The sequence below is a fragment of the Esox lucius genome, chromosome 15 (genome assembly GCF_011004845.1).
Source record: "Esox lucius isolate fEsoLuc1 chromosome 15, fEsoLuc1.pri, whole genome shotgun sequence".
NCBI classification, from domain to species: domain Eukaryota; kingdom Metazoa; phylum Chordata; class Actinopteri; order Esociformes; family Esocidae; genus Esox; species Esox lucius.
This window is the reverse complement of record NC_047583.1, coordinates 5,963,194-5,976,087: the sequence shown is the minus strand read 5'-3', so window position 1 is coordinate 5,976,087 and position 12,894 is coordinate 5,963,194. Positions and strand designations below refer to the sequence as shown.

Below are 12,894 nucleotides of genomic sequence, written 5' to 3'. Positions count from 1 at the left end.
AGGTACACAAGTTTGGACATAATTCCACTTCAATCTGTTACTTAAACTGGCATTTTTTACATACACAAATTGAACCTTTGTATCTGTAATTCTAACTGAAAAGTGACAGTATTGATTCTAGTAACATTGAACTGGTATCTTTGAGCCAAAGTCTGCATGTGGTCAAACTGCCCAGTCTGTTTTGGAATAGTTCAGCAAACGAAGAAGTCACTGCTTTCTTACTTAAAGTAAGACATTTCCTGCAAAAATAAGCTATAAAATAGGTTACACTTTGTTTTTCTTATTGTATTGAATGAATACCTTCAAACTAAAAACATACCTATGGTAGGGTATACTGGGTGATGCGACATGAAGTACAAGTAGTAAATAACTGATAAGTAAATAAGGAATCCTAACTGTAGGGGCCCATCATGTAGACGGTATGATGGAAACAAAATATATTCTCCTAAACTGCAGATGAATTCAACACTGATTTGATGAAATGTTATCTTCTGCTACATACAAATTTTCCCTCACTACATTTCCAAATGTCCTCATAGCATAGTTCAAATTAAATAAAACATCTGCAGTGTTTCCATACTTTCAGTAAATAAGATGCTGGTGCAGTAATTCCCTGGCAGTGGTGCGGCAAATGCAGGTGGTGTCCAGTTGATGAGGCTCTGACGGCAGTGCTTCATAGTGCTGTCATGTAGCTTCAATGCACACATATTGTCAATGTTAGCGATTGGGCGTGGCGGTAGCGCAGAGATCCCCCAACAAGCCACAGATGGAACAGTTCCTTTAAAAGACATCCGTGGCTCAGCTCACACCTGCTGAACCAACAACAGGTGATTTGGCGTGGGACAGAAGGGGAGGGGCTTAGGTGTAAGTTCAACGCTCAAGATCCGATATTCATTCCTATCCAGCGCACACCTGGCTGCTAGTAGGAACAGGTGATACAAGATACTATGTAATAGGGTCTGGGGGAGGGGCTCTGGTGAGGTGATAGGGGGAGGGGTTGTAGAGAGGTGTTAGGAACAGGTGTAGTGGTAAGGTAAGGTCGGTAAGGGGGAGGGGCTCATGTCTCTGACTATCTTGTTGAGGGTGCAAATCTTCTCTTCCAGTAGGTAGTTCTTCTTCTCCGCTACCTTCTGTCTCTGTTCTGTCATCTCCAAGGCCTTCAGGAGCTGGGCGTTCTCCACATACAGGTCCTTTATCAATGAGTCAGCTTTACCGTTCTTATGGAGCTACAGACAGAGCGAGTCAAAATATTACGTATGGAAATCTGGAAAGGACAGAAAAACATTTTGGATCCCTGTGGTGGGAAAATGATCTATTTAATTACATTTTATTTGTAAGAACCAGCGATGTTGCTGACTTATCAATATATTAAAAAGCACATTTTTATTTGAGAATTTCCTTTGTGATTTAAAAAAACATTCCCATTAGAACTAACATTGACAGGAACTGATTATCTGATCGTGCAACATAATGATCAGAGAACACAAATGTTTTTGATGTTACACAACTATTGAATGCTGAAAACGTTAACAACAGAAAATCACAACACGTGTAATTCAGCACGTTACCTGATCTTTGAGCTGGGAGACCTTCTCTTTGAGCAGCAATTTGACGTTACGCAGCGACAATTCAATCTCCTTCATACGTTCCTCCATCTTCATCATCATTATCATCGCCCTCTCATCCTGGTGGAGAGTGAACAGATGTTAAGGAGGTTGGGGGTTATATGAACTGTATGCTCCCCACTGTTGAGGCCAAAACACCCAAGCCCCATTTAGGGAAACCTCCTTGATATCCACTTTTGTTAATATATGCCTCTTGTTTTTATAGGTTTGTGTTGACCATTTTTGTTGTGGCATCTGGCGTGTTGAAAGGGAAAGAAAAAAGAAAATGACTTGGTTTAATCACAAAAGCACAATGTTAGTAGGTGTAATTTATGAACTGAAATAAATGTGAGATGCAGACAAATCTTCTCTGCATCAATCTTGTCTTATAAAAGCTCATAATGTATATTAATAAAATTGTGGTATATATTACCAAGGAACGACAACAAAAAACATTAATAAACTTTGATGCTTTATTTTCATCTTGAGTCTTTCCCATTTAAATACATTCTAGTCCATTTTTGAAAGAGACTTTACAGCTAAAATAAATAAAATGCAAAAACCCCCCCAAAATAAATATTTTACTTTTATTTGTTGATCAGAAACAAATAAATTCTACAAATCATAAATACAATAGTTATAAATAAAAAATATATAAATGTTTCTAATAAAATAAAATGAACAAAACCCAAACACACAGTACAATCAAGAGTAAAATCCTGGTTTGACACAATTATCTAAAGGCCCGAAGACACATCCATCATCAGAGCTTCTACAGCAAACATACAGCACTACAACAATATATTAAAAATGACAGAATTAATTTCAACAAAACACTCAGTTACATGTAGCGAAAGCGTGACCATTTGCTTATGGTCGGTCGCAGAGTTCAATACTGTTGGTAACAAACAGGTACCATTTACAAAAAACAACCCAGTTGTTGCTTAAGTGCAAAAAGATCAATATGCAGAAGGTCATCAGTACATTCCGCTGAGGCTTGAATCTACTGTTATCAGAACAAACACCGCTAACCAACGGGGCGGGGGGCTAAGGGGACAGGATGACCAGGAGGAATGGGAGGACCAGGGGGCTGGGGGGAATGGGAGGACTAGGCGGCTGGAGGGTTAGCGGTTAGGGAAGACCAGGGGTCTGGGGGGGAGGAAGGACATGGGGTCTGGGGGGGAGGGAGGACCAGGCAGCTGGACAAGAGGGCTTGGGTGTAAGGGAGGACCAGGCGACTGGAGGGTTAGAGGTTCGGGAGGGTCATGGGGCTGGGGGAGAAGGAGTACCAGGGGGTTGGACCAAGGGGCTGATTGGCTATGGGGAAGACCAGGGGACTGTGAAGTTAGAAGCTGCTGTCTGCATCTGTCAGAGTCCACCGATCCTCCGGTAACTGTCTGTATGAGCGGTCCGCTGGTCCGGCGCTGCACCCTAGAGAGAGAAGGCAGGTAACACTTGACCAGGGCTCACCTCTTCATCCAGTCCAATCCTTTAACCTTCTAAAGGCAGCGCAACTCAATTAGCAAAGCTCCAAATAGTCATGCCTGGGTCAACTGAAGGACTGCGGTCAAGAAGTACGGCAACTCTCAAGAACTTGGAACTCTAGGAACTAGGAACTCGAAAGAACTAGTGATACTTTGTTAACTTGACTTACAGCAAACTTCCCAGAATTGGCAGGTAGCTTTTTTTTTTTTTACTTAGCAAAGGACAACCAAATCAATGCACTTTAGGCTGCAATGCTGAAGAGCGGGAAATGGATCTGCCTAATGAACAAATGACGTGAACAGTCCTTCATCACACCAGCACCACTCCCAGGACCCATGCACTCTGTCACGGAGGAAAGTGACTGACGCACGGTCTTGTTATATCATAAAGAAAACAGATACCACACGCTGAAACACCAAACCCAGAAAGTACACACACATGCTGAAAACCAACATGAACACATGAAGACGGAAAAGCATTGTAGTGATGAAACCAAGACAGAATTCCTGCAAAATAATTAACACCAAGCCCCAAGTGCAAACATACGTTTGAATCAGAAGTTGGAATGGAGCAGCCAAGATCTTGCTTCTCCACCTACAAATATTTATAGTGCCCAAGATTAACACTGGTTTTGGCTTCATCAGAGTTTAACTGATATGCATCTCAAGGGATCAGCTTTTGAATAAGTTTAAAGCCACGGTGAACCTAATGTCTTAACATCTTACTGTGTTATATTGTATCTTAAAGTCAGAGGAGCTGTGGTATTATTGCCAATATACCACAACTAACTGCTGTTCTTGGATGGATGAACACTTAGCCAGGGTATATTGCTAATATACCACAGATGCACCCAAACCTTTGTGATGCCATATTGTGTTATAAACTGGTGACCAATGCCATAAGAAAAAGACAAATACTTGTTGTCAGATATATCATAGCTTTTGGCCAATCAGCCAGGCTCTATTTAAGCAGTAAGGCATTAAGGGGTCAATACGGCCAATATACCAGGGCTAAGAGATGTTCTTAGGCACAACACATCGCAGAGTGCCTGGACACCGCTGTATTGACCCCTGCTGTATTGGCAATATACCACAAACCCTCAAGATGGTTTATAAACCTATTACCAACGTAACTGGAGCAGTGAAAAGTGATGTCATGTCATGTCATACCTGTGGTATACGGTCTCATATACAACGACTAAAAGCCAATCAGCTTTAATGTTTCAAACCACTCAGTTTATAATACAGACAGATATAAAAAGATGTATGTAGGGTATAAAATATGACAACTGCATATTGATCGGAGAAAATAAAACAAGAAGGGAATACATAGAATAGGACTGAGGAATTGTCAAAGGTGTGATTTAGCCCACTACAGGATTCAGGTATACAGTGGGGAGAACAAGTATTTGATAAACTGCCGATTTTGCAGGTTTTCTTACTTACAAAGCATGTAGAGGTCTGTAATTGTTATCATAGGTACACTTCAACTGTGAGAGATGGAATAAAAAATCCAGAAAATCACATTGTATGATTTTAAATAATTAATTTGCATTTTATTGCATGACATAAGTATTTGATTACCTACCAACCAGTAAGAATTCCGGCTCTCACAGACATGTTAGTTTTTCTTTAAGAAGCCCTCCTGTTCTCCACTCATTACCTGTATTAACTGCTCCTGTTTGAACTCGTTACCTGTATAAAAGACACCTGTCCACACACTCAATCAAACACACTCCAACCTCTCCACAATGGCCAAGACCAGAGAGCTGTGTAAGGACATCAGGGATAGAATTGTAGAAGGGTTGGGATGGGCTACAGGACAATAGGCAAGCAGCTTGGTAAGAAGGCAACAACTGTTGGTGCAATTATTATAAAATGGAAGAGGTTCAAGATGACGGTCAATCTCCCTTGGTCTGGGCATCCATGCGAGATCTCACCTTGTGGGGCATCAATGATCATGAGGAAGGTGATGGATCAGTCCAGAACTACACGGCAGGACTTGGTCAATGACCTGAAGAGAGCTGGGACCATAGTCTGAAAGAAAACCATTAGTAACACACTACGCCGTCATGGATTAAAATCCTGCAGTGAACGCAATGTCCCCCTGCTCAAGCCAGCGCATGTCCAGGCCCGTCTGAAGTTTGCCAATGACCATCTGGATGATCCAGAGGAGGAATGGGAGAAGGTCATGTGGTCTGATGAGACAAAAATAGAGCTTTTTGGTCTGAACTCCACTCGCCGTGTTTGGAGGAAGAAGAAGGATGAATACAACCCCAAGAACACCATCCCAACCGTGAAGCATGGAGGTGAAAACATCATTCTTTGGGGGATGCTTTTCTGCAAAGGGGACAGGACGACTGCACCGTATTGAGGGGAGGATGGATGGGGCCATGTATCGCAAGATCTTGGCCAACAACCTCCTTCCCTCAGTAAGAGCATTGAAGATGGATTGTGGCTGGGTCTCCCAGCATGACAACAACCCGTAACACACAGCCAGGGCAACTAAGAAGTGGCTCCGTAAGAAGCATCTCAAGGTCATGGAGTGGCCTAGCCAGTCTCCAGACCTGAACCCAATAAAAAATCTTTGGAAGGAGCTGAAAGTCTGTATTGCCCAGCGCCAGCCCCGAAACCTGAAGGATCTGGAGAAGGTCTGTATGGAGGAGTGGGCCAAAATCCCTGCTGCAGTGTGTGCAAACCTGGTCAAGAACTACAGGAAACGTATGATCTCTGTAATTGCAAACAAAGGTTTCTGTACCAGATATTAAGTTCTGCTTTTCTGATGTATCAAATACTGTTGTCATGCAATAAAATGCAAATTATCTCTCATCTCATCTTCATCCACTTATCTGGTATTGGGTCGCGGGGGCAGCAGCTCCAGCAGGGGACCCCAAACTTCCCTTTCCCGAGCCACATTTGCCAGCTCTGACTGGAGGATCCCGAGGCGTTCCCAGGCCAGTGTCGAAATATAATCCCTCCACCTAGTCCTGGGCCTACCCCGAGGTCTCCACCCAGCTGGACGTACCTGGAACACCTCCCTAGGGAGACGTCCTTGGGGTATTCTTACCAGATGCCCAAGCCACCTCAACTGGCTCCTTTCGATGCAAGGAGCAGCGGCTCTACTCAGAGTTCCTCACGGATGGCTGAGCTTCTCACCATTAATTGCTTAAAAATCATACAATGTCATTTTCTGGATTTTTGTTTTAGATTCCATCACACACAGTTGAAGAGTACCGATTATAACAATTACAGATTTCTACATGCTTTGTAAGTGGGAAAACCTGCAAAATCGGCAGTGTATCAAATACCTGTTCTCCCCACTGTAGGTAAAGCTGTGATTTGCCCACTACAGGATTCAGGTATAGGTAAAGCTGTGATTTGCCCACTACAGGATTCAGGTATAGTGAAATGTGTGATTGGTTCACTTAAGGCTGTGATGAGTGTCTTACCTGTACATTCTCTGGGTGGTGGTCGTCTCCGCGGTGATGTCCTCTCCGTTCTCCAGGCATTCTACGGGGGGAGGGGGGTAGTAGACCACCCAGCTGGACCTGCAAGGTCTGGAGAGACAGACGGGTAGAAGAGACACCAGACAGACACTATTAGCAGACAGACAGAGCTGTATAGTTAGTGGTTGTGTCAAAGAGGGATTAAGGACAGAAGGATCCAGTGCAAGGCCCACTGTGATAATGTTTCTGTGATAATATTCCTGGTAAATTCTTGGTGTAACTAACTGCTTCCATCTTTATTTAATGTCATCCACGGAGGGCCGAGTGTATGCTGGTTTTTGGTTTTTCCTTTTAATTGGTGCCCAACTGAGACCAAACAGAACCAGGTGAAAACTAATTAGTGACCCTGTTAACAAATCAAGGACAAGGTGAGAGCGAAAACCTGCAGACACTCGGCCCTCCGTGGAACCGGTTTGACACCTGTGCCTTAGGGGATCTAAGTTCATATTGGAAAAGTGGATATAAGAGCAGCGCTGACTGCTAGCACCTCTCCGGGAGCCATCACCTTATCGTGGTAGAGAGGTTTGTGTGTTCCTATGAACCTGAGGGCTGTGTTGTCCGGGCCTTGGTAGGGTTTCCCATGGCAAAGTGGTCTCAGGGGAGGAGCCAGACTAAGAATGGTTAAAAAAAAACCTATGCACAAACGAGGAAGAGGAGGAGTTACCCTGCCCGGAGGAAGCCCGGGGCCCCCGTCTGGGATGCTCATAAGTGTACGTGGTACCAGAGCACACTAGGCCGAAGGTCGATGATTGACCTGAGACCGCATGTTTTGGACACTTGGGTAAAGAGAGGGGCGGAGCTGTCAACCGATCACCATCTGGTGGTGACTTGGGTCAGGGGGTGGGGGAAGACTCTGGACAGACCGGGAAAGCCCAAACGGGTAGTGCGGGTGAACTTGGAACGTCTGGAGGAGGCCCCCGTCCAAAAGATCTTCAACTCACACCTCTGGCGGATCTTTTCTGGCATCCCTGTGGTGGTTGGGGCATTGAACCTGAGTGGTCGATGTTCAAAGCCTCCATTGCCGAAGCTGCAGCGGGGAGCTGTGGTCTAAAGGTCTTACGTGCATCAAGGGGCGGTAACCCTCGAACACCCTGGTGGACACCGGTGGTCAGGGAAGCCGTCTGACTGAAGAAGGAGGCCTTCCAGGTCCCTTTTGAGGGCTATCCAATCCCTGTACGTCCAAAGTGAGAGGTGTGTTCGGGTTTTTGGTAGTAAGTCGGACTCGTTCCAGGTGAGGGTTGGCCTCCGCCAGGGCTGCGCTTTGTCACCAATCCTGTTTGTAACTTTTATGGACAGGATATCGAGGCATAGTCGGGGTGGGGAGGGGTTGCAGTTCGGTGGGCTGGGGATCTCATTGCTGCTTTTTGCGGATGATGTGGTCCTGATGGCATCATCGGTCTGTGACCTTCAGCACTCACTGGACCGGTTCGCAGCCGAGTGCGAAGTGGTTTGGATGAGGATTAGCACCTCTAAATCTGAGGCCATGGTTCTCAGCAGGAAACCGATGGAGTGCCTCCTCCGGGTAGGGAATGAGGCGTTACCCCAAGTAAAGAGTTCAAGTATCTCGGGGTCTTGTTCACAAGTGAGGGGACAATGGAGTGGGAGATTGGCCGGAGAATCGGAGCAGCAGCGGCGGTATTGCATTCGTTTTACCGCACCGTTGTGACGAAAAGAGAGCTGAGCCAGAAGGCAAAGCTCTCGATATACCGGTCAATTTTCGTTCCTACCCTCACCTATGGTCATGAAGGCTGGGTCATGACCGAAAGAACAAGATCACGAGTACAAGCAGCTGAAATGGGTTTTTCTCAGCCATCCGTGAGGAACTCGGAGTAGAGCCGCTGCTCCTTTGCGTCGAAAGGAGCCAGTTGAAGTGGTTCGGGCATCTGGTAAGGATGCCCCCAGGACGTCTCCCTAGGGAGGTGTAGAGACCTCGGGGTAGGCCCAGGACAAGGTGGAGAGATTATATTTCGACACTGGCCTGGGAAAACCTCGGGATCCCCCAGTCAGAGCTGGCAAATGTGGCTTGGGAAAGGGAAGTTTGGGGTCCCCTGCTGGAGCTGCTGCCCCTGCAACCCGATATCGGATAAGCGGATGAAGATGAGATGCTGACTGCTAGCAGCTGTCGCTGATTGGCTGAATCTAAAGCGCTAACATTAACTTAAATTCCAGAAATATTTATATTTGTACCAGATAATTTTTTTTTGGTGTGAATCTGTTTGAACGAGCCCATTCCAAGGGGTAAAGAGTGACAGGAGAGAGGTAAACATTGAAAACACACTGCACCTTGTTGCGGACACCTTTCCCAGGCTCATACCAAAAGTCAGGTGTGATGGTAATTCCATGTATCGACACTCAGGAGTAAGAAACAGAGACAAAGTTCTCTTGTAACATAGGTCAAAAGTAAACTACAGAACTGACCTCCACCAGCCGGGCCTGTTGGTTCTTCAGCCCCTCGTTCTCCTGACGAAGATCCTCCAGCTCCCTGTGCAACTCGACCTCCTCACACACCTGCTGACCACATCCACCAACAAGGGGCTGACAAACTGTTCACAACAGTACAACTGCAGAAATACAAGCTGCTTGGGAGCCATACTTAGAACAGAATAACATAACTCAAGTGGATGTCTGTGGTGGCAGAGCTTTCAGAATACTTCTTTCCCCTCACACCATTAACAGTTACACAATAAAGGAAAAATACAGACCAAAAATCGAATAGATCGATCACTCCAGTCAACTAACCAACGACTGATTAAGAGTAGATATTCCCAGGTCAGATTACCTTGCTCTTAGCAGACAGCAGCTCCTGGTGCATCCTGTCCAGCTCCTTCTTCAGAGCAATCTTCTCCTGCTCCACAGTCTTCACCACAGTGGACTGGCACTGCTGTTTCAGGGTCAAAATGGAGGCCTCCAGCTGGCGTGTCTGTGGAGAGACAACGATAGGTCGGCGTACTGTCCTAAACATCTCTAGTCAGCAAAAGGACCAGATAGACACAGATTTAAAAATATTTCTGCACTGAGGCCCGTCGTCGACTTCCCCACTCAGAATAACCTGTGAGTACCATCTTTGTCTTCGGTGAGTTCAGTTTGAATGAGGCTGCTACATAACATTAGCACAGCGCCTGGATGACTTTGGGGAAAAACAACGCTAGCTTTTCCAACAGCCTTCTAGTCTTTGCCTTGGTGTTTGAATGAATGAGTTGCATGCATACATTAATTAAAACACATTAATTAGTCAATGAAATGCCCCCCCCCCGTCCATGGCGGCATTTCTCACCCTCTCCCTGGTGTGATGAAGGTCTCCCTTGGTGTTGTGGAGCTCCAGGGCCAGCCGCTCGTTCTCCTGCCTCAGGAGATGCTGCTCTTGTTCCACTAGTCTGGCCAGCTCGTCACGGTACATCTTCTTATGCTGGCTCTGGTATCCGCTGGAGTGCAGGGCCATCTCCAGTACCTGATTCTGGAGATAAATAATATTTTAATTATTTTGATAATCGTCATTGTTGTTACTTTTAATATTACTGGACATAACAATGAAGAACACTTCCTCTAGCTCATGATAAGACCAATTCATGACATCACTTTTAAAATAGGGATTGGAATGGTGGAGCACAGAACCCTTACCTTATCACTGACCTTCTGCAACTGTTTGTGGAGTGATATCACTTCCTGTTTTAGGGCATCCTTCTCATGACGCGACATGCGAAGGTCTGACTTGAGGTGCGCGCTCTGGAGGTTGACAAACTGGAGGCTTTCATCCAGCACCTGGGTCTGAACGAAGAGAGGCCACCTTGGTCACGAACAGTGTTTCAAAATCTTATAACAGCGTAATAATCAATCACATTTATTTATAAAGCCCTTTTTTCATCAGCAGTTGTCACAAAGTGCTTTTACAAAACACCCGGCCTTAAACCCCAAGGAGCGAACATCAGTAGTGTTGAATTTCAGTGGCTAGGAAAAACTACCTAAGAAGGCTGAAATTTAGGAAGTCAATTCATAATAAGTAGTTAAACTTACGTTATAACAGCGTAATATGTACTTTAAAGAGAGGTAGTGCAAGAGTGAGTCCCAAATGTATGAACAGTGCACTACATATGAAATATGGTGTCATTTGGGAGGTAGTTTGGGACACACTTACCCTCTCCTGAGACTTGGCTAGCTGGCTGCGTAAGCCCTGGGTCTGGTTCTCCAGATCCTTGTGCTCCTGCAGAAGGAGGGACAGCTGGTTCTCCAGATCCCCCATATTAGCCAGCTAGAGGTGCACACAAGAAAGAGGCCGTTTATAAAGACTGTGAACATGGACGGGACACTGGCATCTCAGCCCTGGTTTTAGTACTGAGAAGATACACAGGTGAGCAGAGGACTGGTGATAAATAATACACACTGCTAGTGAGTTCTGTGACATTCATAGGCCTTTGTCGTTATTGTCTTATCTTCTGCATGAATAATACAAATCCTGTCAGTTTGGTGAACACCTATGTTCCATCATAGGGTTTCCACAGCAACCTGACAAACAACCATTGAGCAGGAAACATGATCTATAGACAGATACGTAGATGCATAGAAACGTTTTCAAGACACCTAGACACTGAGGTATAAATAAACTAAGCCAGCCAGCCTAGAGTGCGTTGGGTGAAATTGTGTCTTTAGTAGGCAATGTGTCTCAGCACATCACAACATCCAAAAACAACCTAACATTTATGCAATATATTACAATGTCTATCATTGGAAAGTGTGGTGTTAGGGGAATTATCCTTTTAATTGCACATTGATATTAAGTTCTATGATGTAGTGGCATTCAATTATACGTGTGATTTAGTCCAAGGCAATTCAACGACACGGAATCGTAAAAACTAAATATTTGTTGGTTGAGGATGTTTGTCTGCTCAGGTTTCACCTTATCCCTGAGGCTGTTGAGTTGTAGCATCAGCTGGGCCTTGTTCTCCTCCACCAGGACAGACCCTTCTACGGCGCTGGTCAGCTCCACCTCCAGGGCGGACACACACACTGCCATCTGACAAGGACAACAACAACTCATAAGCTATGCAATATCACCCCTTTACTTCTGCTTCATCAAATTCTTCTCTCCTTGCCGCCTCGCCTCCTCCACAAAATTACATTGAAGAAGAAAGGCCAGAAAGAGGGGGAGACCGGGCCCAGAAAGAGGGGTGCATTTCAGCAAGAGGTGCAAGGAGTTGAGCAAAGACTTGTTAAGAAATTAAGGTTTACTTCTGTCCTGTCGTCCTCAGTAACAGGGTGTTGTTGTTCTGTGACAACCTCCAGTCTCTCTCTCTGTTTGAGGAGTTCCCCTAGCTGTTGGCTCAGCCCCTCCATTCCTGCTGCATTCTGGGTGTTTTTCTCAGACAGCAGCTCGTTCTCTTCCTCCAGCTGCTGGCTTCTCAGGCGAAGCTCAGAGATCTACAGAGGTAAATGAAGAGTCAGGGCGCATCCCCAATGACAGCCGATTGATGTCTTGGTGCACAGGTGATAAGACATAGGATTATGATGAAAAGGGCAATGTGTCTGATATTCGGTGCCCTCTGCAATTACGGAACAGTAAATCACTGTTTTTTTTCTTGCTATATGCAAAAAAAAAAACAACAACAACAATCACACTAAAACATTTACATTGAGGTTACAGTTTATTTTTGGGTGTTTAAAGATTATTTTATCAGACGGTATTGGTGTATATATTAGTTTCAACCCTTTCAGACTCATATAGTAATGGCAAAATCAAAAATCCAAACTTCTGAAATTGAGTTTTGGCACAAAGGAAGAAGTGTCTTAGGTGTGCAATGCCCAAATAGACAAAGTCAGCCACTAGAACCAAGTCAAAGGGCAAGGTCTTACCTGTCTCCTGAAACCTTCTGCCTTCCTTTGTGCTGAGATTTTCTCCTTCCTGAGATGGTGCAGCTTTGCGCTATGGCAGAGGAAAAAGGTGTTAAAATGAGCCAGCTAAACTTTACTGCGTGACCCCGGCAGGTGTCTCATCTTTCTAGCACTGGTTTGTGATAACTATGTTAACAATAACTGTGACCCGGCTATCTTGAGCTGAACATGCCAATAGTAAGTTGTAACAGCATCGGCTAAATCCTTTAAAAGAATATATATATGAAGGCCAGCATACTAGCAAGCAACAGTATATCAAATTTAGGTCCTTGAGCTTTGCAATAAACTCCTTGAAAATACTTGAATTTGACTTGCTGTGTGTTTGTGGGTGTGTGTGTGTGTGTATGTATATATAAATGCTGTGTTATTCACTGCTTTTAGACCAAAGTAATATTATGTAGACCTACACTGTATGAA

At 44.9% G+C, this 12,894-nt stretch overlaps 1 protein-coding gene across 2 annotated transcripts in view; it reads right to left on the bottom strand.

The window, feature by feature from the left end:
* LOC105025545 (ninein (GSK3B interacting protein)) overlaps nucleotides 1–12,894 on the bottom strand; it is a 42,617-nt gene that overhangs the window by 9,127 nt on the left and 20,596 nt on the right. Inside the window, exons 20-30 of one of the 2 annotated variants that reach the window (XM_034297218.1) lie at nucleotides 12,439–12,508; nucleotides 11,818–12,006; nucleotides 11,486–11,602; nucleotides 10,727–10,840; nucleotides 10,213–10,359; nucleotides 9,869–10,048; nucleotides 9,374–9,514; nucleotides 9,013–9,105; nucleotides 6,538–6,645; nucleotides 1,569–1,685; nucleotides 581–1,226 (exon numbers count right to left, since the gene is read on the bottom strand). In XM_034297218.1, the coding sequence (XP_034153109.1) occupies nucleotides 1,011–1,226; nucleotides 1,569–1,685; nucleotides 6,538–6,645; nucleotides 9,013–9,105; nucleotides 9,374–9,514; nucleotides 9,869–10,048; nucleotides 10,213–10,359; nucleotides 10,727–10,840; nucleotides 11,486–11,602; nucleotides 11,818–12,006; nucleotides 12,439–12,508 (1,492 nt within the window). In that variant the 3' untranslated portion in view covers nucleotides 581–1,010. Of the gene's footprint in view, nucleotides 1–580; nucleotides 1,227–1,568; nucleotides 1,686–6,537; nucleotides 6,646–9,012; nucleotides 9,106–9,373; nucleotides 9,515–9,868; nucleotides 10,049–10,212; nucleotides 10,360–10,726; nucleotides 10,841–11,485; nucleotides 11,603–11,817; nucleotides 12,007–12,438; nucleotides 12,509–12,894 lie in introns of those variants that run through there. The other variant, XM_010896295.5, reaches the window with a different exon arrangement.